The sequence below is a fragment of the Rattus rattus genome, chromosome 6 (assembly GCF_011064425.1).
Source record: "Rattus rattus isolate New Zealand chromosome 6, Rrattus_CSIRO_v1, whole genome shotgun sequence".
Lineage (NCBI taxonomy): Eukaryota > Metazoa > Chordata > Mammalia > Rodentia > Muridae > Rattus > Rattus rattus.
The window spans coordinates 33,886,055-33,910,224 of NC_046159.1; the positions used below are offsets into that span (position 1 = coordinate 33,886,055).

General features: G+C 40.6%; 1 protein-coding gene across 3 annotated transcripts in view; it reads left to right on the forward strand.

Annotated features, from left to right (window-relative positions):
- Rad18 (RAD18 E3 ubiquitin protein ligase) overlaps positions 1–24,170 on the forward strand; it is a 77,206-nt gene that overhangs the window by 43,948 nt on the left and 9,088 nt on the right. For all 3 annotated transcript variants that reach the window (XM_032905980.1, XM_032905982.1, XM_032905981.1), the window contains exon 11: positions 3,566–3,725. In XM_032905980.1, the coding sequence (XP_032761871.1) occupies positions 3,566–3,725 (160 nt within the window). The remainder of the gene's footprint in view (positions 1–3,565; positions 3,726–24,170) is intronic.

The window sequence follows — 24,170 nt, forward strand, 5'->3', positions numbered from 1 at the left end:
AGTTTAGTTGGTTGCAAATATAGTCAAGTTGACAACCAAGGTAGCCATCATACATTTTACAAGGCGGGAAGTGGTATGTCATCGTGATTGGATCTTTATTTTTCTAGGAAGCTCAGCATCTTTTCATGTACTCATTGGCCATCTGTTTTTCTGTTTTGGAATTTATTCAAGCCCTTTGCCTACTTATTTGGATGTTTGGGTTTTGATTGAGTTTAGGGGTTTCTTACTGTGGATATCAGTCCCTTCTTGTGTATATATGATTTGCAAATATTTGTAGATACTTTTTGTATTGTCTTGATAGTACCTTTCATGCACAAAACTTTTTATTATGTCCAGTTTTTTTTTCATTTATTGCTTGTACTTTTGGTATTATATACATGGAGTCCTTGCCAAATGCACTGTTGTGCAGATTATCCCACTCTTGTGTTTTCTTCCTAGGATTTTGTGTATCACCCTTTAGTCAATCTTTTTACTTTTTATCTATGGTGTGAAGTAGCATCTACCTTGAGTCTTTTGTATACAGACGCCCAGTTCTCAGTATTATTTTTGAAGTAGTGTCTTTGCTATACAATGCTGCTGACAGTCCTGTCAGAAATCAGCCTCCCTCCAGCACGACACAGGTCCTCCCGGCGCTCTGCAGGAGTAGGAGCTGAAGAATGACAAGTGCTAGGGCATCCTTGCCTGTAAAGCATGAATCTGTTTCAAAAATAAAAAGCAGAAGCCCAAACAAACAAAAACATTCAACTAACCATAATAAAGGCTTGTTTTGTTGTCTTTGTTCTGTTACATTGATCTGTCTGCCCTTATGCCTGTACCATACTAGTTTTATTTTGAAGTTACACGTAAATCAATTTGATTTTATTCTTTCTCAATATTATTTGGCTATTTAGGACTTCTTGAGATTACATGTGAATTTTTGGGATGAATCTTTCTTGAATATACACTTTTGAGATTTTTGTATTGGATTGCAGCATAGCTTTAAGTGGTATTGACTTTACATATTCCAGCTCATGAACATGTGATGGCTTCCCATTTTATTATATTTTTTAAAGCTACTCTTAGCAATTTCATAGCTTTCAGCAAACCAATATATTTTTTTATTTGTTTGGTTGGTTGGATTTTTTTAAAAGTTATTTTGCTAGATTTTTCCTATTTTTCCTAAATGTTTTATTCTTTTAGGTATTATTGAATTCCTTCTTGCTGTCCTTAGATCTCCTGGGGGTCTTTCAGATGCTGGGTATTGCCTTAGTATAAACCATGATCTTTGAACAATTTGAAGTTTTTCATGCAGTTGTTAAAGGTTGTTGTTTGAAATTGTTTAATTCTTAAGATCCATATTCAATACTTCCCACTATAGAACACTTTCTATTTATTAGACCAATCTCTCATATAGAACTGATTGCTTGTACTTAGAGATTATGCATTAGGTAGGTGTATGTATAGGTATTTACTACAGTCTCTGAACTTGAGAAGTAATTGATGTTGTTAAGCTACTGTGGGTGAACAGAGAGGCTGCCTAAGAGGCAAGGCATATGTATAACTGTCCTTTAGAGTAAACATTGAACTGCCCTGTAAATGAGCAAGAGTCACGAGTCATGTACTCTCAAGGGGGACCTGCTTGTCTTAGGGGAAGTCTGTCGTCTGAGTTTCACATTTGGGCTGTTCGGAGCCCTTCGTTTCAAGGTTGAAGGGCAGACAGGAAAGATAGCTGACTTTAGTGCTCACAAACTGTTGGATTATATTCATATTTGATGGAGTTTTATCCTCTATAAACTAATGTAAGAGGGGAAGAAGAGAAGTATGTAGCCACTATGCAAAAATAAATGTTTAAGTTGAAGCTCTATTTCCTTACATACTGGCTGATACTGTGTCGACTTGACACAAGCTAGAGTCATTAGAGGAAGGACCTCTGTTGAAGAAGTGCCTCCATGAGATGCAGGTATAAGGAATTTTCTCAATTAATAGTCAATGGGGAGGTCCCAGCCCATTTAGGGTGCCTTCCCTGCGTTAGTGTTCCTGGGTTCTATAAGAAAGCAGGCTAAGCAGACCAGCAGAGGAAAGTCAGTGAGCAGCTCCCCTCCATGGTCTCTGCATCAGCTCTTGCCCCCAGGATCCTGTTTTGTTTGAGTTCCTGTCCTAACTTCATTCCTTCCATGTTAAACAGTGCTGTAAGTGTAAGCCCAAGTAAACAAACCCCTTTCTCCTGAACTTGCTTTTTGGTCATGGTATTTCATCACGGCAGTAGAAAAATTAGCTAAAATTACCTGCCAGCCTGACTGCGTTCTCCCAACTGCTGAATCAGTGACTGACGGCCTGGGTGGGTGGAGTTCCCTTCATGTGGTGGTGTGTTCATAATAGGAAGTTCTGGACCTCCGCTCCAGTCGCTGGTCACTGCCCCTCTCTCCCTTATGAACAGCAGAGGATGTGCCTCTGCCTTGGTCATGATGGTTTATTGGCACAGGTAGCATTAGGAGTTTGCACTGGTGATGAGTGCTGGACTTCTGTGTAACAAACATTGAGGCTCATTTCTGAAAATCTTGAATACATGAACTTGAGAAGCTATTTTTATTTTTAAAGAATTTGTCCTATTCAATAAATTTTCTCTACTAATAAAACCTTAATAGTTGCTTTTATTCACTTAATTATTTATCCATTATCTGAATTGTTAGGAGATAGCACAGATGAAAATCTCCATAGTATTGGCACACACTGTAAAAGGGAGAGTCCTAGGCAACAGACAGTCTGGCACAGCTGGTTTTTTTTTTTTTCCCCCTTTATTTTCAGATGTTTTGGCTATGCCTATATGTCATAATCTTTCAAATCACCCCAAGGTATCTCTGTATCTTTATTTACAAAAAGAAATTTTGAAAATAGAATATGAAAGAGTATTACAGAAATGTGTCAGATCAAATGGCAAAATTCCTGTCTGATTGGTTTTCCTTAATGAATAGATTTTATTTAAAAGTGTTCATAAAAGTGTCCCTAGATGGTCAGCATCATGTCATATGGCAGACAGTGTGATCCTGTTGTTAAATCTGATTTGTTAACTCGTCAGTTATTCTTTACTAAGCTCCTGATGGAAACTTCTATTAGAATGACAAGGCACTCCCATCTCTGTTCTAAAGGAAGCTTTACTTCTAACTGAATTAATCCTGAAAAATATAAGTAAGATTTCTTGTGTTAATTTTTGTGCGGGGCAGTGGTGGTACATGCCTTTGATCACAGTACTTGGGAGGTAGAGACAGGTGGATCTCTAGTTCCGGGATAGCCAGGGCTACATGGAGGAAACCTTGTATTGAAACTCCTCCCCCAAGTTTTAGAGTCAATGTTTTTTTTTTTTTCTTTTTTCTTTTTTTTCGGAGCTGGGGACCAACCCAGGGCCTTGCACTTGCTAGGCAAGCGCTCTACCACTGAGCTAAATCCCCAACCCCAGAGTCAATGTGTTTTTAACTTCTGATTTTAAAGTAGAAGTAGCAACATTAAGTGTTAAAGAAATATAAAGGTTTATATAAGGTGTACATTAAGGTCCTCTTTAATTTTTAAAAATTTTATTTTTCCTTCTTAGCACAAGAAGATAACGTGAGCTTCTCAGATACTGTCTCAGTAACAAACCACTTTCCTCAGTCCAAGCTGGACTCCCCAGGGCTGTCCGAGCCCGAGAGACCAGACGATTCTTCTAGTTGTACTGATGTTCTTCTCTCCTCAGAATCAGATTCGTGCAATAGGTAAGAAATTTGTAGAAATTGGTTCTTTTACATTTCTGCTTCCTATGTTTAGTAGTCACTCTATTTCTGTGACAGAATAAACTTTAGGAAGAAAAGGTTTCTTCTGGCTCACAGTCCTGCCTGGGGTTCCAGCCCTCATAAGAAAATCAAGGGTTTGTTGTTGTTGTTGTTGTCATTTTTTAATTTGATGGAGTTGATTATATGACTAGTTCAGAGAGGAAGGAGGATAAGTAATGGTGCTCAAGTTTACTTTCTCCTTTTCATGGAGTCTACACCCAAGGTTCAGGGAATGGTCCTGCCCACCTTTGTGGTAGGTCTTCCCGTCTCAGTGAACCTAATCAAGAGGAAGCCTCTTACGTGTGCCCGAGGCTTGTCTCCTACTATTTCCAGATTCTGTCAAGTTACAGTCAACACTGACCATCTAGAGCAGTGCTTCTCATGCTTCCTAATGCTGTGACCCTTTAATACAGTTCCTCGTGTTGTGCTGACCTCTAATAAATTATTTGGTATATAAAATTATTTTGGTAAATAAAATTATTTTGTAACTTTGCTACAGTTATGAATCGTAATGTAAACATCTCATATGCAACCCACAGGTTGAGAATCGCTGATCTAGAGGATAGATCATGGTGCATGTCAGTTCTCTTTCTTTTCTGTTTATTTGCAGAGTCATCTTCATAGTGATGGCAAACTGGGATGTGGGTGCGTCGTGTGGTGATCTTAAACTGGCTTTGTTTCCTTTCTCCCCCTAGAGTTGGTAGAGCAAATATGATAGGCAGTGAGGTTTTCTTGATTGGTTGGTTTTTGTTTTGTTTTGTTTTGTTTTGTTTTGTCAAGAAAACACATAAGGGGCTGATGAGAAAGATAGTGCACACAGGAAAGAGACATTTTAAACAATTACCTCAACGAATAAGATAGATTGGGAGGATTTTTTTTTTTAACTTTTTATTGATTCTTTGTGGAATTCACATCATGCACCTCAATCCCACTCACCTCCCCTTTCTCTTCATATCTGCCCTCTGTCCTCACAACTTTCCCCAAAAGAAAGAAAGAAAAAACAAACAAATCTTGTCCTGAAAGCTACAGTGTATCAGAGGGTATCCCACAGTATGTCCTTCTGTCCATACATCTTTCTTTGCAAACGTTCATTGCATTGAGTCATTGGTCTGGTTTTAGGCTTCTGCCTCTGCTACACTATCAATACTGCATCCTCACTGGGACTCCTCTGGGATATCCTGTTGTTGCCTGTGTCATGGAGATCCTGCAGCTTTGGATCTGTAGGACTAGCCCCTTCACATGTTCCAGTAGTAGATTTTGGGGTGGGCTGACTCAGAGCCCTGAATCTGGACCTGTGTAGAAGCTGAGTTGGTCAGTCCACTAGCTGTCCTGCACCCTCACCACTAAGGCAAGCTCTTAAGCACTGCCCCTGGCTAGGTCACCCAGTGCCACAAGGGGTGGTGCCAGCTCTCCCTATCTCATGAACTCACCCATGTCCATGCCAGCAGGGGCCAGCTTTCCTGTACTGCCAAGATGAGATATGTGGCTTGCTCTCCAGAGTGCTACAGCTGGTGAGGGGCAGGATTAGCTCTCTCCCTTGACCACAGCACCACACAGCAGATTTGGGGGTATATAGCTCTCCTGTTATTATGCCCTTGGCTCTACTCTCCTGAGTGCATGTATTCAGTGAGGGTCTGGGCCAGCTCTGCATACCCTTTGGGTATCAACCAGCAGCAGCCCAGACCAGGGATGTCTATGGTATTTGGTGGTATTATGGGCCAAGGCCAGGCTGCTGCATGGCCTTCAGTGGCAGCATGGGACTTTACCATGACTTCAGGTGGCACCACAGGCTACTCACATCAGGCTGTTCCTCTCCACCCTCGAGTCTCCAAATCTGTCTCTCTCTTCATAGTGCTCAAACTGTTCTGCTTCTCTTGCTCTCCCGTCTCTCCACCCCATACTTGCACATTGTAGTGGCTCCTGCTGTGGGTGGGCCATGTGGCAGGTGGGGCCTCTGAGTGTCTTCAAATGTTTATCCAACCTGAAGATTTCAAGGGAAATAAGTCTCTGGCCAAAGTTAGACACAGCACAGTAAAGTTGTAATTCAACATAGAGTAGTCCAGTCTCATGGCTGAACCCCACCACAACCACCTAGAGAGAATGGCAGATGAGCCAGTGATGAGAAGTCAACACAGCAGGACATGGGTCTCCATGCTGCAGGTCCTGCTCCTCTTTCTAGCCAGATGCAGCTCTGGGAATCACAGTGACTCACACAGTAGCTGGTTTTCTTGAAGGCGGCATAGGCCCGCTGCTTCTTACTTATTAGTGGCTCTATCACTAGACAGTGTAATTTCACTGTTTCCCAAGGAGCAAGAACACAACTGCCTTTGTGTCCAGTTCCATCTTACTTCATAGTGCACAAATGCTCGACTTCTTTTTGTCTTACATTTCTCTACCACCTGTTTGCTGTCTTCTTTCTTTTCCATCACTCCATCACTTACTCACTTCCCAAAACACCTGACCTGGTGAAGTGGCTGGCCATGGGGCCATGGTGTCGCCTCAGAACTTCCTGGTATGCCTGGACCCTTGGATTTTTAATAATTATATATTTAGTGATGGTCAGTTTTGAAAATGTTACATATATAATTTTTATTTCAGTACTGGGTATTAAACCTGCTGAGGGCCTTGCATCTGCTGCTGAGCTATATGCCTGGTCCTTGGAAAAATATTTTTAAATATCTCACTGCTGAGGACAAGAAAGGCTGAACCCTCCAGGCCAGTAAGATCTGTATAGCAGGCTCCAAGCAGCCAGAGTATATAAGGGATTGCTTTTTACATGAGTAACTTTATAAAGGCAGGGGAAGTAATCATGTCACGTCTTTTAAAATAAATGGAAGAACTTTCTGTTTGTTTGTTTGTTTTGGGCAGGGTCTCTCTTTGTAGTTCTGGCACTTTCAACATAAGTAGGCTGGCCTTATTCTCAGAGAGATCCATCTGCCTCTGCCTCCCAAGTACTGGATTAAAGGCATAAGCCACCACACTTGGCTAATGGAAGAAATTCAAACCACTAATGGACCATGGATGATTTGCTCATGGCAAACAGCTACTGGTATGGTTTCAACTGTCAAGTTTTCAGATACCTCTTACTACCATTGAGTAGACCCTCATCTTCATGCCACATAGAAGGTAGAAGGTGGCTGAGATGGTCTATTGAGGTGACTTAGTGATTAAGAGCACTTACTCTTGGAGAGGGCCTGAATTGATTGTCACCATCCACAATGGGCAGCTCACACTGCCTCTTACTCCAGTGCGGATGTGTGATGCCCTCTGGCCCCTACAGGCACTTGTGTACATGTGTACACATTAACTCATAGAGCCAGACGTGCACAGTACATACACATGCATACATACATACACACACACACACACACACACACACATACATACATACATACATACATACATACATACATACATACATACATACATTTTCAATAAAAGAAAAATCTCAAGATATCTGAGAAAGGCTTTAGATGAACTCCCTAGAAACCACATAAGTCAGGGACTGTTGAGAATGCCGTACCTCTGCTGATGGTGCCTTAACATGACTTTGTGTAGGGAGATGCAAACATGAGGAGATGGGGAGGGAAATAATTTAGGGATACTTAAACCTCTTCCAGTTATATTTTCATGCATGTACAAAAAATGGTATTAAAACCCTATGTTGAGGTTCGAGAGATGGGTCAGTGTTTAAGAGCCCTTGCTAGGCAATCATGGGAATTGGAATTTACACTGTAAAACCTGACTGCCAAACTGAGAATTTTATAAACATCTATAACTCTGGCTCCAAGGATCTGGTATCTCTTCTGAACTCTACCACCAGGGGACACTGGTGTGGTCAGTGGTCAGAACTTCAGCAACCAGGGGTACACATGTAAACAAAAATAAGTAAATGAAACTGATCTTTAAAAAACAGCCCTTAGCTGGGCCATGCCTTTAATCCCAGCACTCAGGAGGCAAAGGGAGTAGAATCCTTGTGAGTTTGAAGATACCCTGGTCTACAGAGCCAGTTCCGAGACAGCTGGCTCGAAAGCCAACAACAAAAAAATAATAATAATAGTAGTAGTAGTAGTAGTAGTAGTAGTAGTAGTAGTAGTAGTAGTAGTAGTAATAATAATAATAATAATTAAGAAAACCCAACCTTTTGTTTACTTAAGTTTAAAAACACTCTCTAGGTGTGTATAAAATTTCTAAGTGGGAGGAAAGTATTGTAGCTAAATTGATGCTACTTCTCTCCTTGCCACTTGTCACACAGAATGTTTTGTCTTGCCATTGGCATTGTCTTGTACTGTGAAATGTGGATAAGCTTCCTATCTCAGTTCAAACATAATTTTCATCATTTAATTGGAAAACGTGAAGTGATTTATAACGCAGGATGATGGTGGCCTGGCAGAATGTTGTCACAGAGTTCGTGCCAGTGTCATTTAGTGACTCCAAAACTTAAATAGTCCAAGAGATGCCCATTTGATTACTGCAATTATCACCATAGAATTCAGGAAGAAAATTCAGAGTGGGAAAGCCAGTCAAAAATAATTTCATAGTAAAATCAAAGCCTATTAAAAGTATGGGATTTTTATTTATTTGTATTTTATATCCAGGCAACAGGAGGATGGGAGCTGGGACACTGTAGTGCCTTTGTTGAGATCTGCAATCCTCAAACTGTGTCATCCGTTTAGCTTTGTAGGCTTGGCAAGTGACCGGATGCTCATCTACAACTTAGCTGCTGTAGGTCATAAGTAAACCTAGAGTTTCACTTACTTTTTATCTTGAAATATTTCTATCTTTATCTTTTGCCTTTTAATCAGAAAATTTTATTCTTTTTATGACCATCTTGATATATTTGGGGGTGTGGTGTGTGTGTGTGTGTGTGTGTGTGTGTGTGTGTGTGTGTGTGTGTGTGTGTGTGTGTGTAAATGAATCTGAATCTTTAGGTTATTTTTCAAAAAGGTTTTTATGTTTGTTTGCTTGGTTTGGTTTTTTGAGACAGTGTTTCTCTATATAGCCCTAGCTTGTTCTGTACACCAGGCTGGCCTTGAACTCAGAAATCCACACCCCCGTCCCCCTATGCCTCCTGAAGGCAGTGATGAAAGTCATGCACCACTACCACCGGCTGAAAACTTATTTTTAAATTAAAAGATAAACTATCTTTTGTATGATTGGAAAAAATATGAATAAGGTCTCCAGATTCTGTTACTGTAGCCATATATAACTTCTTGATTTTGATAGTTATGTGCTATGGTTATTGTATGGACAGATTTTTTTTTGAAGATTTGTTTATTATGTATACAGTATTCTGCATACTTGTATGCCTATATGCCAGAAGAGGGGATCAGATCCTAGTATAGATGGTTATGAGCCACCATGTAGTTGCTGGGAGTTGAACTCAAGACCTCTAGAAGATCAGTCAGTGAGTGCCCTTAACCACTGAGCCATCTCGTCAGCCCCAGGATTTATTCTTAAGAAAGGCACACTGGCAGTTTATAGAACATTGGTAACAATGCCCCACATTAAAACAGATTTTTTTAAATTACATATCATTTATGTCTATTGTGAAAAATGGAAAAAGTAAAAGAGTAATGTTTCATAATTTAACTAGCACATTCATAACCGAGCACATTCATAGATCTGTCTTCCACAGATAGACTAATGTGTAGGTAGATGGGTTCTTTATTTTTATACAGTAGGACCATGATATTTTAAATATTTTTCTTTGTCAGGGAAATGTCATGCTTTAGGTCTACTGTGGGTAAAAATGAGTGAATTGTCTTTCTTCCTTGTAGTCTTGCTGTCTTACAGTACAGAGCTGACCATGTTGAATGAGAGGTTAGTTTTTTTGTTTTTTTGGATCTTTTCTTTTTTTCTTTTTGGTGCTAGAACAGTATTCAAGCTTATATAACATGGAAGATTGACACCTAAAAATAATGGTAAGATTCAATGTGTGTATCCAGTCCAAATAGTTGTTATGATCAAGTGGTCTTATTGCTAGCTTAATTAGTAAGTACAGCTTCTCGTTAATACTATATTTATCTTCTTTTGCCAACTTGAAAACAGAAGGTAAACAGTTTAATAAGAATTTCAGTTTGTTGTACAGTTCCTTGCTAAATAATTTCCCGGAGTTGAAGAGTTGTCCAAATTTCTTTAAATTAACTTATTGTTCTCATTAATCAAGAAAAGAGTGCTTTTATTCACTGACTCTTGGCAAACTATGGACACTGCATTTTTATTGAAGGCTAAATTAGAAGCAAAGATGCTTTTGATTATGACCCTAGACAAGAGAGACACTAGCTTCATAAAGGAATGATTTGTGAATTGTGTCATGCTTTTTCTTGGAAGAGTCTTTAGATCATTATTTTAAAAAAAGAAAAAGTTTTAATTTGAAAGAGATGGGGAATCTTTTGGCACGGGTGGAGAAGAACAAATAAGGTCTCTGAACTCTATTACTGTAGCAATATTAATTTTTTGATTTATGTATGTATCTATTAAGAAAATCACACTGAGGAAGTAAATACCACTGGCAGCAGTGTGCTTTCTATGGGTAGGTGTTGTGTATATGTATAACTACACAGATGGGGCTTGTAGGTTTGAAATATTGAAAATTTAAAAGTCTTTTTAAAAATCATCCATAATGATTTTTGGTTGTTAAACTGTAAGTGAAATGGCTGATTCTTCTGCATCTAGGGCATGTTTTTAAAAGGAAGATTTATTTATGCTTTAACAATTAACTTTGAAAATAGTAGCCATGAGTTTGCATAGGGTGATGAGTATGGTTTCCACTTAATTTGGTCAACCTATGGTCAGAGCCTGCTGTTCATGCTTAAAGAGTAGGAGCAGCTGTGAATTTTTAGGTTCTAAAGATTAGCTAATCCATAATTCTGTGGTCAGGTTTGTAGCCTGCCCTAACTCAGGTAGGTGAATCTTCCCACAGATCCTGAGGGTAGGTCAGTATGTGAAGGAATAACATTGTAACCTTTCCAAATCTGCCTCCCCAACCCCAAAAATGGTGTTAAGTTAGGCACAGCATCTATAGGGGTTTATTCCCCATTAATTAATTAATTTATTCACTTGACATCCTGATTGTAGCCTCTTCTCACAGTCCCACCCTACCACCCCTTTCCCTCATGCCCCCCTCTGGGTACAACCTATCCTGGCACATCAGGTCCTATCAGGACTAAACTAATCCTCTTCTATGGAGACTGGACAAGGCAGCCCAGCTAGGGGAAAATGATCCAAAGGCAGGCAACAAAGTCAGACAGCCCCAGCTCTAGTCATGAGGGGACCACAGGAAGACCAAGCTACACATCTGCTTGTATGTGATATGTGTAGGGAGCATAGGCCCAGTCCAACAATGCTCTTTGGTTGGTGGTTTAGTCTCTTGGAGACCTTATAGACCCAGGTTAGTTGTCTCTAGGTCTTCTTGTGGTGTCCTTGACCCCTTTGGTCTCTCAGTCCTCCCCTCTACTCTTTCACAAGACTCCCTGAACTCCCCCTTTGTCTGTGGGTCTCTTCATCTGTTTTCATCAGCTGCTTAATGACACCTCTCACATGATAGTTGAGCTAGGCTCATTTAATGTGTGTTTCTAGGTCTGGGTTACCTCACTCGGGATGATATGTTCTAGTTCCATCCATTAGGCAAAGCATCTCTGTGAATGAAATTCCTCACAAGTATAGGCAGTTGTTGGGCCCTTTCCAAATAGCATTTAGCTATTGGCTTGTTTTCTAATTTCATAGAATTTTTCTTCATTTTCAGTCATTTCTGAAAGATCGATCTAGAAACTTGAAATCCAGAAGAAACACCCCCCTCCCCAAACTTTATTACTACCCTTTTAGAAAGTGTTAAATTCTAACCTTTCTTAACTTCTGAGAGAAAGGGAAAATACTGAGATAGCTTAAGGGAAAATAATATCTTAGGATGATTTCCCATTGGCTATGGGTAATGTCAGGTGAATACATTGCTTAGTGAGGGAAACAGGAAGCACTTTCTAAGTAGCCAGTGTTCTCTCTTATAGCTAGAAGGGTACAGATGGGTCAGGGCTTGAAAATATAAGATGTGGCTTTACTCAGGTCTTGCAGTACAGGTCAAGGCAAAGACTGTGTATCCCTAATTAGTTGGGGTTGGGGAATCCAGGAGTGTGTGAGTTTGAAGTGAAAGATCAGAGTGCTGGAGTGTTCCTTGATGTTTCAAAGCTAATGGGTCTTTCAGGAAGTTTTTGAACTCATGAGTAATCCACAGCTCTTGTGTTCCTGGCCAGAGCCTTTTGAGTAGTTCTGTTACTCAAGACTACAGAATGGTGAGGCTTTGTTCAGGAGGCAGTGAGCCAACTGTGCTTCAGTAGGTGCTACTCTAGCAGTGGTGGTGCTCTAAGTTGTATAATCTTAGCCACTTGGAGATGCAGACATGAAATGGCCAGGAGTCTTGTTAGTCAGGAAGAAAGTGACAAGATCGGGTTTGGGGATTTTAGCTCAGTGGTAGAGCGCAGGTTGCCTAGCAAGCTTAAGGCCCTGGGTTGGTCCCCAGCTCAAAAAAAAAAAAAAAAAAAAAAAAGAAAGTGACAAGATCAGGTTTAACCAACCCTACTGTTTGACCTTAGAGCCCCCAAGCAACCCAGCATTTCTCTGAAAAGAAATATGAAGTATGTACTTAGCCATGAGGGGGCAGACCCAACAGGGGGATTTGTATGGGGGGAGGAGCATTTGACTTTCCTCTATATAGGGAATGAGAAGTGAGGCAGGAAAGGGTGTATGTCATCAAACCAGAGCTGGCCCCACCATTCATCTGCAGTAAAGTGACATGGGTGTGTGTGTGTGTGTGTGTGTGTGTGTGTGTGTGTGTGTGTGTGTCTCCCCACTTGGCCTCAGTTGGGAGAGCTGCACAGGTATAGCTCACTTGTAGGTGAGAGCCCTGAGGATGAAAGCAAGAGAGAGCTGGCCTTACCACTCATCTGCCATTGTCTGACTGAGTTTTCATCCCAGGGAAATAAACAGCTGGTCTAAAACACTTGGCTAATTTCTCATGCAGGGCCAGGGAACTCAGGTCGTCTCACTTGGAGCTGTTCCCTACTGCTTTCAGCCCTTGTGTTGGGCAGACTGACTTGCAACAGTAGGGCCAAACCTGGCACACTGAAGGGATGGGGACAGTACACTGTGTATGAAAGATCTGCCTTAGCTAGGTAGTGATTTTAACTAAAGGTAAGAATAGGGTTTTGGCTTTGGTACATTTTATGATAACAGATGGGATTTTTCAAGCCTTAATCTTTGCCTACAAGAAGGGAATACTGTGTATTTCCAATGTGTGCTTATCAAATACTTTGCAAACTTAGAAAATTCTTGTCCCAAAGTTGTGTCTCTGTGTACTGTTTGATTCATAAAAGTGATATTAATTTTTAAATGTTGGCAGAATTTGATTATTCATTGAGGAAAACGAAGAACAAAAAGGAGTGGCCAAGGAACACTGAGAAAAGTTGTAGAAGCTGAGGGAACTCAATAGCCCTTTGGACTGTGCAGCTATCTCCATGCACAGTTGTCTTTGCTTCCTGGAAGGGGAGCATAGCTATGCCTGTGGGCTATTATATTCATGTGGGCCTTGAATTCATGGTCATCCTCCTGTTTCAGTCTCTTGAGTGCTGGGATTACAGATGTGCACCATCATCCCCTAGTCAAGTTTTTGAACTCTTGATTCAGTCTCCTGAGAGACATGGGCATTATTACCACCACTAATGCCCTGTGCATGAGACTTTGCTGGAGCTGGAAGCTGAACATTTAGAATAATTGTGTAAGTTCTTGCTATGGACCTAACACACGATTTATGCATAGTAAGTGTGGGTCAAAGTTTACAAGAACAGACATTCTGACTAAGAAAAAGATAATTGGATAAATACAATAAATGTGGTTGGTGTTTTCATATGCGAGGTGTGGGATGCTAGGGGAAGGGCAGCTGATCTACTGTGGGGCTGTCAGACTACTGGAATAACAAAGGATGAGAAAAAGCTTTACTAAGCAAAGCAGAGCTTTGGAGGCAAGAAGTGGAGAAAAGCATAGTTTGCAGTGAGATGGGGAAGCACGTAGGGTCTGAAGCCATGGTTGGGTAATGGCATGTGTGGTGCAGTGAGCAGTACTGGCCCCACAGTCAGACACCTGTGAGCCTAGTCTGTTGCCCACCCTCTAGGTAAGCTGAACTGTTCAAAGTGCATTGCTGCTTATCAAATACTTTCCAAACTTGGGAAATTCTTGTCCCAAAGATGTGTCTGTGTGTACTGTTTGATTCATAAAAATGATACAATTTTTAAATGTTGGCAGAATTTAATTATTCATTGAGGAAAATGAAGAACAAAAAGGAGTGGCCAAGTGTGTTTTTAAGAACACTGAGAAAAGTTGTAGAAGCTGAGGGAACTCATAGTTCCTTCTGACTGTTAGACAGGCAGTAACTGAATCAATATTCGAAGGTCCCTAAGGTGGTGGCCAGTTAACAACTAACTCTAGTTTACTTTTTTAAAAATCATAATTTCTTCATCCTTGTACTGATGTAAAAAATTGGATAGGGCAAAGATGATCTGTCATTTTGATCTGTCCATATTTTGCTGTTGGAATTTTGTGTTTTTAACTGGCTGCTTGGGGTTTCGTTGTTACAGTCACTGCCACACTACTTGTCTTTTATCAGAAGAGTAGGTATTACAAGGTCCTAGACCCTGAGAACCTGAGGAGAGGGTCAGTTAGGATAGAGTACAAGCGTTTTCAAAGTAGAAAGTATGTTGAGAAGTCATAACACACTATCTGCTTCCATGAAGGAAGTATGGAGATCTAGGAGCTGATGCAGCTTCTCTAGAGGGATACTTACGTAAGCCACTCATTCACTTGGTCCTCGTCCCCCATTGCAGCATGAGGATTTTCATCAGCCTGCAGTTTAGACCACTACTGCCTCCCTGGTTGGTCAGCACTGAGTGCTGGAGTTAGGTGAAGATCAGTCGGCTGGGTAGGTTCTGCCTCCCTGCAGTCGCTGGTTTTCAGTTCTTACCTTAGCTTAATGCCTAGGTAGCACTCCATTATCTCTTCCTGGAATAGCTGTCTGGGTTCCTCATCAGTAGGCAAGGCAGAATTAATTTGTATGACGTCTCTTTTCCCCTCTCACCCAGATACATTCTGGAACATGGGTACATAGTAAACTGCTGATTTTGCTTGTTTCTATTGATTTTACCTAATAAGCAGAACACATCGCTCTTGTATCTCAGGAATTCAAGCATTACAGATGATTGCTTTTGTTTGCAGAGGATTTTTTTTTAGTTGATTCTGCAGAAGCCAATTTTAGAAGACTTAAAGGTGACTTTATCTGCTTTTCTTGCTGTGCTCAGCATATTTTAAGAGTCATTTATAACCTATTATTGAGGGTATGGGTCATATTGCACATAGAATATTAAAACATATCAAGACTATTGGAAGCTCGGGAAAATATGCTTTGGGAGGATAGTTCTTTCACACATTTGATGGTTTAGTGATAATACTTCATTTCTTAAAGGGACAGAGTTCCAGAGAAGGTAAGTGTATAATGACTGAGCTCTAGTCATGTCGGTGTGACTTAAAATTCTTGCCCTCCTTGTACAGTTCATAACCTGGAGTCATTCTGCTCATGCTGATATGGTGCAGGGCACTTGATATCCTTCCTCCATTTTACTGTTGGATTTGTGTTCTCAGAAAGAGAACGGAATGAATTTAATTGTGCTGGTCTAGTTGGACAGAGCACGAGCTAGTCTCAGCATCATCTTTGTGCTGGACCTCTGCACCCCACTGTCAGAGGAACTTGTCATCCAGTTAAACTGCAGTGCTCAGAAATGTTCGTCTTTGCAACATTGCTTATTCTGTGCTTCTCTGGGGCTGGGGTGCAGGGCTGGGCACTATCACCTCACACTGTAATTTCCTGTCTTTTTGTGTTTGGTTGTTATTTGTATGACATTTTCATTCCTCTGATATTTCAAAACAAAACAAAAACCATTAACACTTTGTGCTTTTGTTTCTTTGTCCGTTTAACTAGAGAGGTTTGGTACCTACTTGAAGTAGTCAGTATTTGGGTAATTTAAGATGATTTCTGTAGTGGTTTGAATAGGAATGGCCCTTATAGACTCAGGTGTTTGAATACTTGGTTCAAAGGGAGTGGTACTATTAGGAGGTGTGGCCTTGTTGGAGTAGGTGTGGCCTTGTTGGCCGAAATGTGTCACTTTAGGGGTGGTCTTTGAGGTCTCCTATGCTCAAACTGCTCAGAGCGGGAAGTCCCCTTCTGTAGAACTCTGAGCTCTTTCTCCAGCACCATGTCTGCCTGGATGCTGCCATGCTTCCTTCCCACCGTGATGATAATGGACCATGAACCTCTGAGACTGTAAGCCAGCCCCAATGAAATGTTTTCCTTTATAGGAGTTGCCTTTATCATGGCAACTCTTCATAGCAGTGACACCCTAATTAAGACAATTCCTTTTATATTAGGTAGTTGATACTTCAGAGATACTGCTTTTGTTTAAGTTTCAGGCTAAACATAAATATTTAATTCTGTTTCAAACTTGAATTCTTACAGAGAGCCCCCTAAAAAAAAAAAAAAAAACAAACCCTCCAGTATTTAGAAACAACTTAATATGTTCTGGTTTCCTTAAAAAAAAAAAAAAGCACTCATCACTATAAGAGTTTTTAGCCTAAAAGGAGTGCTTTCTCTCCTTAATTCAGTTTCAAATTCTTTCTTTCAGTAGTCTTAGAAAATGGTAGTATTTTGGTAGTGTGTCAGTATTTGTTTGTTTGTTTTAAAAAGTGATGCTGGAGCCTGGAGGTGCTTCCCATGGGCTTCAGCTACCCAAAGCTAACGGTGCTGAGAGTTAGTTCCTGGTGTACCACCAACCCCTGCGGGCTGGGAGAGCACACTGCTGAGAAGTTGCTGTTCCGTGCTTCCCTGGTACACCATTGAGTAGTGGAGAGCGAGTGAGCGAGCGTGTCCATGGACAAATAGACCCCTCCCGCCTTAGGTGAGAGGACAGCAGCAACATGTGATGGCTCCCCAGTCTCTGACAAGGGTCCACTGAAAGAGGCAGGATGTGACGTAATCCCACGAGCCCTAACTAATGATAGTGAAGCTTTTAATTTTCAGTTCTCCAAGTTCTCAGAAAGCACCAAGGCCAGATGAATAAAGTTTGAGAGTGTTGAAATGAAATTGAACAAGCAGTTGAGATATTAGAAGTAGCAAGTTCATGGGTTTCCCTAATCCATCACTTTTGTGTAACAGCAAAGAAAGCACAGTAAAGATGTAGTGTTTTTAAAGAATAATCAGTTCATGTATTAAATACATGGTTTTCTTCTAACAGTGAGACTCCGCTGTTAGAAACCTTGATTTAAGATCCAGAGGAAGGCTTGTTCCATGTGGCTAAGAGGCTCGAGATCACATTGCATGTGGAAAGGGGCAGGGGCGCAGACTAGGGATCAGAAGAGGAAAACAGATTGACTGTTGCAGGAGATAAGTTTATTAAATTAGTTTTTCAGTTTGAGTAGTCAGATCTAGAAACAGTTCTGATTCTAGAAATTATGGTATAATTTGGTAGATATACTTTGGACATAAAAGAAAAGATGATGATATTTTTGTTTATAGATATTTACTTGTTTTGAAAACATTCAGGCATGGCTAGGTTTTCTGAGTATGTGGAAACCGAGAAGACAAGAGTCTAAAAACCAGATAGAAGAGTGAACAAAAGCCATAAACTAATGGTTTCCCAAAAGAGGAGTGCAAATTGAGACCATTTCTCATGTGTAAGGTTGACAAATATCTTATTGCTTGAGAGGGTACAGCCGTAGGACTACAGATACATTTATTAATTACTGTTAGAGTGATATGCAGCACACCTTTGGGAAAGGGACTCTGAGAACATCAACTGGAAATGCTTTCATTTGGTATCTGGATGACATACAACAGGGCCTACCGAGGGTTAGCCACTGACCATTACATCATGACTGACCCTGACTGTACCCGCTACAACAAAATCAGGGTCTTGAGTAGTCCAGGCTGACTTCAAAATCTCACTGTGAAGATTTTCTTGAACTCCTGGTCCACCTGCCTCTACTTCCCAAATGCTAGGATTATGGGTCTGTTTCACTCTGCCTGGCTCCACTGCATCATTCTTAAGAACCAGAACACTGACTTGGCCTGGTGGCATGACTTAGCAGAGCAGAGTCAGGCAGGTAAGGCCTCTGACTTCTGTGGGCACTTGCACTCACATGCAACCCTCCCCCCAGATCCAGATACGTATAACATAAATCTAAAAGAACAGAACACTGGGAGCTACTCTAGAACACTGGGGAGCTCTTAGGTTTTCATTCTTGGAGGCTAGTTGATTAACTGGTGGGTCCACCTACTGAAGTACTGTGTGCTTGTTAATGGAATATCTCTAAGTGTCAGAAAGATTCCTAGGATACATATATCATCTGACACGACATTTGCAGCAGCAAATGTCACTTACTCTTTCCTTCTAGAAGAGGAGAGCTACTAAGTGCTTTTGATTTTGTACCAAAAAAACTAAGAAATACATTGCTAAGGAATAAATATATTTAAAAATAAAAGCTAATTAAAGTTGTTACATGTTGGAGATAAGAGGACCAGGGTAGGTGGGAATAAGGATTCCAGACTGTGTGTGTGGTGGTGGTGGTGGAGGTTTGGGGGAGGAATATCTCATGTAGCCCAAGTGGGCTTTGAACTTACCGCGTAGCTGAGTATGACCTTGAACTCCTATGTACTACAATTACAGGCTTGTACCAAATGCCTTCGTTATGCTGAGCTGGTGGTCAAACCCTGGGCTTTGCGTGTTCTAAGCGAGCATTCCACCAATTTAATTATATCTTTAGCCCTCAATATGTATCTTTTGATGTTTTTATTTTGAACCATGTAAATATTTTAAACCTATTTTAAACAAAAAGTATAGACAACCTAACTCTTTGAAATAAGTTTGAAGTCATTATATCTTAGGTGCTATATGTAGACTAATAAAGGTTGGTGGTGTTGGCAATGAGGAAAGACAGATGTATTGATTAGATTTTGTAATCTATGGATTTTGTAAATTAATATTGGCATTGCATCTACTTTTTACATTTGGAAAGTTTGTCATTCCATTCAGCTTTTACTGTTACTAATGTGCTAATGTGACTTTTCATGAATTCAGTACTTCCACATTTTTTTAATAACATACTTTGCTGTTTTATGTGTTATTATTCAGCTTTGAGTGTGTACTAGGTATGAACTTTAGAATACTCCTGAAAGCTAAATGGTTAATTTTTTTCAGATAGTGAATTTTGTTATTTGAAATTTTTTAGAAAATAAAAATAAAAGCTGGGAGGTGGTAGTGCGCGCCTTTATTCCCAGCACTTGAGAGAGAGAGGTTTGTGGAGTGTTGTGATTTCCAGGTCAGCCTGGTCTGCAGAGTAGGTTCCAGGACACCTTGTACTACACAGAAACACCCTGTCTAGAAAGAAAGAGAGGGGGGTGGGAGGGAGGGGAGAAGGGTAGGAGGGAGGGAGAGAAATGAAAGGAAATAAAGTAAAAACCATAAACATGGTACAGTATTATTTATAATTTCAAAAGTGCTTACACTAGGTGGCACCTGCGCTAGACTGTCTTGGGGGAAATCTTTGTCCAAGATGCAGTTACATCACGTCTGTGAATTTCATTTGCTTCCACGAAGTCTGTATACCTGGCAGTCAGTTGTCTTTGCTCCATTGTAGGAGTTAGCCATTAGTTCTGTGCTCCTAGAAAGGTGTTAGCATGTAGAAGGCAGTTGAATTTCTCTCACTGATTGCTCAAATGAAATTTGATTTTGCTTTGCCAGCCTCCCTAGGTTAGTTGGTCATTATGAGGGTTTGAATAAGAGTGCCCTTCTCCCCTCCCCGCATAGATTCATGTGTTTGAATGCTTGGCCATAGGGAGTGGCACTATTAGGAGGTGTGGCCTGTATGCCACTGTGGAGGTGGGGCTTTGAGGTCTCATAAATGCTCAAACTCCTCCCAGTGTGAAACGGCCTTCTTCTGCTGTCTGCAGATTAAGCTGTAGAATTCTTGGCTCTTCCAGCACCATGTCTGAGTGTAAGCTGCCATGCCTCTCTAACTGTAAGCCAGCCCCAGTGAAATGTTTCCTTATAAGAGCTGCCCTGGTCATGGTGTCTCTCCACAGCAGTAGAAACCCGAACTAAGATGCATTGGGACAACCTTTTAAGCTAAATCGGAGCTTCATTGCTATTGTTCTGAAGATTGGATAAATACATTCTTTTTATTACCTGTCGTCCAAGGCCTTGCCATCTTAGTTCTCTAGGTCTGGAGGTCACCAAGCTCTTCTTATCTTCTTCTGTTCTTATCTATGAAGTTTGCAGTTAGTTGCCTGGTGAACCTTACAGATAGGACTGGAGGGAGGTATGAATAGTAGTACCACCTTAGACAGGAAGAGTGTTGAGTTTCTGCTTCCTCTGGCTGAGGCGACATAGTTGGTGGAAAGAAAATGAACTTGATATTCTTGTCCTTTTTTTGGGTACTTTAATCTTTCTGAGCCTCTGTCCATCTTACAAATGTTAAGAAACCTAGAACAGGTCTGAATTAAAGCTAGTGTGTAAGGTCATGATCACAGTGGTTGCTAACAGGAGTTACTCAGAAAATGGTGACCTTATCACCACTGGGTGATTTTTGTAAAAAAAAAAAAAAACCCAAATCCGTAAGTGTTGACTATTTTATAGTTATTACTGTTAATACTACCACTGCTAGCACTTTGCATGTAGACTATTGGCTCACTCTATAGAACAGATTACTAGAAATCATGCTTTGAGGAAGGATTCATGCTAGTGGGCAGCGTTTACCGAGAGATCATTGTCTGGCAGGTTTTGTACCCTTTCATTGAATACTTGATTTGTAGTAAAGGAGATTGTTTTCTTTTTAATGTTGCATATTCCTTGACCACATTTAAATTATTGCCACAATGAAGACACTTGGAAGCAGGTAACTATTAGATAATAGAAAATTCCACTTCTAAGTAATCTTTAATCCACAGGATTTTTTTAATAGCAAATGTTTGTGTTTTTCCTACTGGTTCCCTTCGTACCTGCCAAGCTAGATAATTAGGCTCTGATGATTTTGCACCTGGTATCATAGAAACAGTGGGAATCAAAGATTAAAGTGGTGCATGTAGAGATCAAGTTCCTGGGGCAAATTGAAACAGGGCTGTGACAGTGTTTTAGAAAATCCAGGCTCAGACTTGGTTAATGAAAATGGAGGCAGCATTGACTGAACACTCACTATGTGCCAACCTCTGTCCTTAGCATCTAGTGTGCTGAATTGATCATCTTTATCCCTCAGATTACGTGTCCTGACTCTTTAGATACAGGCTTTGCCTAAGGTTGCACATTCAGTGACAAGAACATGGGCTCCATCTTAGCAGTGCTGACAGTAAATCTGTGTAGTGCACCCTCACCCCCATAACGTTACATCTTCGCTTTGCAGGAATATTTGACATCTTTTCAACTGTGGTGGTAGATCTAGCTTACTGAAATTGTATGCTACAGAAGGAATATGCAAATAGCTTTTTCTTTAAAAGTGATGTTCAGAGAGCAATACTGAAATTCTCAGCTATTCCAAGGTGCATATTGAAATTAAGGTCTAAATGATGTGAAAAATTAGGCCTACTAGAATCTTCCCGAACCCAGTTTGGGAATTTAGAATTTAAATTCATATAATTTTCTGTGATGCTTTCTCTAGTGCAATCTATATAATGCGCAAGATAGCCAGACAGATGATGACTTCATAGGACACAATCTGAATACTCTTCATAGTTATACTGTAACTTTCATGTGCGAGAGCTCTTGTTTATCTAGCTACCCAAATTATAATCTTCCAATTGTTCCAAACCTAGCTAGTAGAGATGATGAAGTTTATGCGGAAGTTCCTTCCTTGCTTTAGATGTAAAAGTCAGGTTTATGTAGGATTGTACGTGCTCTAACCTTGGGCTTATCAGAGTGAGTTATTAAATTTCCTGAAAAAAATCTCCTGAAGATTTTTTTCTTAGATATTTTAATGGTATTTTAGGAGAATACTTTATCTTCAAGGCATATTAAAATGACTAAGTTCAAAAAATATGAACTGCTTCTATGTACAGGAAAGAAATCTGTGATAATTTTAGTAACACTGACTCGTGTGCAGTAGTCCCTTTGTAAAATCCTAATTATGAACTGTATGCTTAATTCTGACACCTGACTTTTGACATGATGAGTGCATTCCTTTAGACAGGTTTGTAGAGTTTTCTCTAGTATTGCCATGTGTACCTGTCAGCTCTTAGTAGTCAGCGATGACAGAAGTTGAAGTATTAGATGTAGCATCGACCCTGACACTTCCTAGCTGGTGAACTTGACCCTTTCTAGACTTTGTGTCAGTCAGTTTTTGATTTCAGCATTGTCCTCATGAGTGTCTGAGATGTAGTGGAGAGAGAGTAATGACAATTAGGACAGTGGGAGCTGCCATCATGGCTGAACACAAGTATTGAAGGCAGGGGAAAACAACTAGATGTGCTTTGTGAATCCGCAGTCTGTTTTCTACTGAGGCATCATTGCAGAAGCCTCCCAAGTACATGCTGTGTGCCCTGCACATATTATATTTCCTTTAACAAACCAGTGACTGCTGATTGTTCTGAAGTCACCTAGGGAAACTGATCATGGACTACCAGGTTCTGCACAGGCCTGACCATCCTGCTTACTTACCTGTAACCTGTTTTCTTTTACATTTTTTAAAGTGTTTTTGGTGGAAGAGTTATTGGACAAGAAGCAGACTTTACTCTTTCTTCCAATCATGTGACACTAGCCAGAAAAATATAGTCAAGTAATCTCCCAAACTCCCAGAAATACTGCCGCAAACTTCATCCAGGAAATGCTGGGGAGGACTTGAAAAAGCTAACTGACTGCAGGTTTCCTACTGCACAATAAGTTACCGCATAATGAGGAGGAGCCCGAGTTGAGATTTTGTGCTAGAAAGGTTTAAAATTGCGCCCGCAAAAATGGGCGTGGGTGTGAGGCAGTGAGGAGCCAGGGTGTGGGGCTGCCTCCCAGAGAGTAATGAGTTAGTGACGTCAGCTAGATGACCTGGAGGCCTCTGCTCTGCTTCCTCTTCTAATACAAGCTTCATTTCAGTAGTCTTTAATAGCACAGGTTTCCAGTGTGGGGTGAGGTTTGCTGCTGAAGTGTTCATTGTTGTAGAGAACACCTAGCTTTTGAAGGAGGCATATGAATAAACACACAGTATCACTCAGGTCATGCTTGTTCCTCATTGCGGATATTTGAAGTTGCTATTACCAGTGAGCTCCATTCTCATATGCTCAGGAAAGGTACCAGTAGGTCAGGGCGTATATGCAGTGTGATTGAACAGCCTAGATCCTACCCTTCATGAGGCCTCTTGAGAATGTAGAGGACTTGGGGCAACATGTGGGATGAGGGAGACATTTGGGGTAGAGCTGTGTTTGATGATCTCTGGGGCCTCTTTGGTCTAAGCATCAGAGGCAAATGCTGCTTCACTGTGGCTTGTCAGAAATTGTTGAAAGTGCTTTTCTGACACTTTATTTTTTTTAAAGAATTATTTATTGTATGTATGTGAGTACATTGTAGCTGTCTTCAGACACACCAGAAGAGGGCATTGGATCTCATTATAGATCCCATTACAGCCACCATGTGTTTCCTGGGAATTGAACTCAGGGCCTCTGGAAGAGCGGCCAGTGAGTGCTCTTAACAACTGAGTCATCTCTCCAGCCCCTCACTGACACTTTAAGCCTTCATAATTTAAAGCTTTTGTTATTTATTAGCATATCATTAGAGAATTATTATCATTTACTATTTTTAACCTTGTTGTTTCTCACCTTAGCCTTCCTCATTCTGCTAAGTGACTTGTTTTTGAATGTCCCATTTGGTTCTCATGACATTCAGTGTTTGATACTGGTAGACACATGGGTTTTCTAAAGGGACTTTTATTGATTAAATGGGAACAAGATGCTAAAGCCTTCAAACAGTTTTTCTTTTAAGGGAATAATCATGCCTCCCGCACGCACGCCCTTGTTTTCCATGCCCACTGGAGAGTGTGGCATTTTAAGCTAGGCCACATTTTTATAGCCATTTGCATTATTAGCATGGCTCACTTGCATTATGCTTCACTTTATGCTGGTTACCAAGAAACTAAAAGCCACTGAGAGAGTCATCTCTTAGGAATCTCATCACTAGAATTTCGTTTTTAAAACATTTTTCTCTTTTCCTTTTTGATGGTGCTGGGAACTGATGAAAAGTGATTTGATCTTTGATTGACATAGGAGATTAAAGAGCCCCATGTTTCCACTCTGTCTAGACTCTGGTTTTGTGTTGAGGGATTTAT